Here is a 3918-nt window from a genome sequence, read left to right on the forward strand (position 1 = left end):
ATGTCATTGTTTAGGTGCCTCAATACGTCTGAATTCAAATGTTGTCTTTTGTAACATACCAGTACAAGAATGTTCAGTTTTGCTGAAGTGAGACAATTTTTTAGTGTTATTCATGGCAGAAGCAAGCACTGATGACCAAAATGTAGTTATAAAAGCTGCAAGCTATAACATGAATACTACTGTAGGATATCTGTGCAGGAAACAGATAAAGGAATTGTGGTGCAACTTTAAAAAAGAAATGATCGTCACATTATGTCTGAGTGACCTGACAAAGCTTAAATAATATTGCCAAAAATACCAGTGGAATTACTGTCCTCTTTAACATCAGAAACCTGCTAAGCACACTAAACAGACTGAACACTAAATTTTTCATATTTATTAATGGGTTGTATATGCTTCTTGCAGTATGATCAATTCCTTGTAACTCACAATGCTAGATGAACATTGATGGTAAAAAAATAAAATCATGCTCTCACTCTCTCTCTCCTTTCCCCCAAGGACTCCATTAACCAAATTTTTAATCAGATGCATGATCCTTACATTCACAGTTATTGGCACTAGCAGATGGTACTAAAAAATTACTTATTCAGCAATTCTCTTTCACAAATATCTCCTGCATTTCACAATTTCAATAAAGTGATAGCTATAACAATTTTATGGTGCTTGTTCACAATATCCATTGTCTTTTTGCTTAGTTTCCCTGTCACTAGAGAAACCTGAACACTTCAGGGGGGGGGGGGGGGGGGTGCATGGTTGAGAAGAGCTGTGTGGAAAATGTTTGCCAACACCCAACAGCTGTAATTGTGAAACATTACAAAACAACTGAAGCAACACTCAGCAAGATACCTTAAATGTGCATGTAAGAGTAACATGGAACGTAACAATAATCTGAAACAATAAATCATCAGTGGTCTCCATCAAGTGTACACAATTCCAAAAAATAAATGAAAACTGCCTGCAAAACAGATGTTCTTCATAAAATTATGGAACAACTGCTAGAGGAAACAGAAGATGCATCTTCATCACTCATACAAAATTGCTACTGGTACCTGTTAAGAATTTCCCATTCTGATGCAACATTTACCACTCATTATTGTGGAATGGGAAATTTCTATACCATAACTGGACAATGAAAGGTTTTAAACAGTTTTTCTTTTGTCTATAAGTACAAATAACTCCCAACTCTATCATTGTTGTAGCACTTAATTCAAAACAAATATTGGGGGAATGGGCTGTTATTTGATAACTGACAGTGCTATAATCCATTTTACTGCATAAGTTCATCCTAGTTCTTATTGTTTTCAGGCCTTTGTACTGATATTTGGTCTAAAATGCATTGCTGTCACTTAACTAATACAGATCCAGTTCATACTTTGATTTCAAGTGTGAAAACTGTCATTAAGAGTCCAATGATCTCAATGATGTCAACATTCACATTATGCGTCCCTATTTGAGATCTAGTGCAGTGACAAAACTTTGTGTGCAAAAGAAAGCATAAATACAGTAAATCATATTAACAATCAATTTTCATACTGGAAATACTTTACTGTAATGCACATTTGTTGACTAACAAGATCACTGGCAATCAGCCTCTGAACTAAAAAAAAAATATATGTTTTTAAAAATAGAGCACATTCTGCTGTTTCGTTTTAGTAACTAAGTGTAACTTATGAAATGAAACAATTTTCTAATATAAACTTTGTATTTTGTATATTTACATCATACAGGAAAAAAAATTAATGGTAACATATAAAGCTTAAGTGAATTGGCATATAGAGGAATGGATTAACACAGACACCAACAAGATGTGTATGATGTTAACTGTTGCCATATCAGCAAATTATTTGTCAAGTCCTGCCAAAGCCAGGTACATAGATTTTACTGCTATGAACTGGGCAAACAGCAGCAGAGCATGCCTCTGAGGAGGAGAATTATTAAATAAGACACAATCACAGAAATGATCACAAAACTTACGTACTGTGTGCGAAAGCTTTTCAAAGTAGTAGCACTTTAGAACATGTGAGCACACCGGGAATATAACTTTTTTCACACTGTTCTAACTAATTTCTAGATTACTTAATTTACCCTTAAACAGATCACGTACTAATTATGTTCACAATTTTTTTAAAATCTAATTTGTCGAAAGTATTAATTCTAATAACTGAATAGTGTGAAGTCATGATTCTCTTAGCATACACTTTAATATGAAAAGTGTCATATTATGCTTATAAGTTACCTTACATGTAACAATGTATGTAGCCAAGCATACTTCATTACCAACTGAAACCTTTATATTCTCAAATTTATGCACATTTACTGTAGTAAATAAACAACCAGTGAATGGCACAATACCAAGTATGCTCTAATACATTTTACTTGTTAAAAAGTAAATGATTCAGCAGTAAACATTAACGTTACATACAAATCTCTACACAAAGTACATGACATTGGAAGACATCTTCCAGAAAATGTGTACTGTTACACTTGTGTTACATTATAAATGAAGGAAGACACAGTCACAATGGAGCTGAACATTGCCTTATGAAATGCAAGGAAATAGCCACCAAATTCAAAATTCTATGAACATAAGCAGAAGAAAGAGCTCAACAACTATAAACAGTACATAATTAGCACACATCCGCAGCTGTATGCCAAAGAAGGAAGCTGAAATTTGCACTTCATTCAGTTGGATAGTTTTGCTTCTTTGGCTTGAAGTTCTAGCCACGCATCACCAAGAGCTTTTGCAAAATGATCTTCAACTGACAAGCAGCTATCAGCACCAGTATCATCGCACACTTCTTTTCTTTTCTCACGGCGTGAAGATCTCTTGGTATCTGCATTGTACAAGTTCATGTAATCATCCCCTAGAGATCTGCGAAAATGCTCATCAATGAGGGGGTCACATTCGCCAGAGAGCATTTGTCGACAATGCCCTGGGCGGTGCCCTGCAATTGCTGACATTGCCTCGCTGTATGAGGGGGGTGGCAGCCCATTGCCTCTCGTCGACATGTCGAGGGGGGTGTCGCTATCCTCTGCCTGTGCAGTCGACGGTGTGTCTGCCAATTCGCTGCGGCAGGGGCCCGTAATCTTGAACTGCGCATGTGTTCTCGGTGCTGTAACTCTGCCGACAGCAGGTAGCATACCTCTCTTGAGTACTGCCTCTCCTCCAACGATGCGGCGTGGGGGTGAATTGTCTCGTACCATGGTGGCCGCACGTGATAAAACGTCTAGGGGTGATTCCGCGGTTTCCATTATTAGGTACAAATTAACTGGAAAGTACCTGATTGTGCGACAATATCCAAGATCTTGAATAGAATAACAGCGTCTTGCATCTGTTGCCCGAAATTCCTGAACACTACTGAAGTGACAAACACACTACTGACATTGCGTCCAGCCTCAGCATTTTGGAATGTGTGGAATGCAAAAAATGAAGTCAACGCCTGTGCTGCGATCTGTGCACAAACATTTCAACGATTTACATGTCGCAATATCGCTACTACTCTAAGCATTTAGTGTTTGAATTTCACTGACTTAAGTGAGTTTGTACGTCAGAATAAAAAGAGATATTTGTGGATGAAAAATACGGCGAACTGTTGCAAAAGAATTATGGGATCATTCATTTCCTACAGTGTGGTAAACAAATGCCGTCCTTCGTTACTACGCGATATAACATTCTCAACTCAACTAGTTTCATTTGTGGCCGCTAGAGACTGTCTTGACCGCTACTATCTGCAGCTGCCATCTGGCGACAGTTGAATGAATCAACCTCAAAGCGGTAAATTTAAGATATGAAACTTCTTGGCAAGCGAGAATTCCTAAAATACTGTGCTGCAAGGAAAAGTGGTTGAAGGATCACATTTTAATGGTAGTTATTTTTCGCTTCCGTTGTAATACATGTCTTGCTTTGTGCTCTACGCT

General features: G+C 37.4%; 1 protein-coding gene across 1 annotated transcript; it reads right to left on the minus strand.

The window, feature by feature from the left end:
- Window positions 1–1613: 1613 nt before the first annotated feature.
- LOC126190794 (uncharacterized) lies at window positions 1614–3622 on the minus strand. The gene has a single exon (XM_049931342.1). It carries the CDS (start codon window positions 3250–3252, stop codon window positions 2683–2685), a length of 570 nt encoding a protein of 189 aa, XP_049787299.1. The 5' UTR covers window positions 3253–3622; the 3' UTR covers window positions 1614–2682.
- Window positions 3623–3918: the final 296 nt, after the last annotated feature.

This window comes from Schistocerca cancellata, chromosome 6, assembly GCF_023864275.1.
Source record: "Schistocerca cancellata isolate TAMUIC-IGC-003103 chromosome 6, iqSchCanc2.1, whole genome shotgun sequence".
Taxonomy (NCBI): domain Eukaryota; kingdom Metazoa; phylum Arthropoda; class Insecta; order Orthoptera; family Acrididae; genus Schistocerca; species Schistocerca cancellata.

Coding starts and splice junctions, on each gene's coding strand:
- LOC126190794 (XM_049931342.1), bottom strand. CDS start 3,252: ATGGAAACCGCGGAATCACCCCTAGACGTTTTATCACGTGCGGCCACC.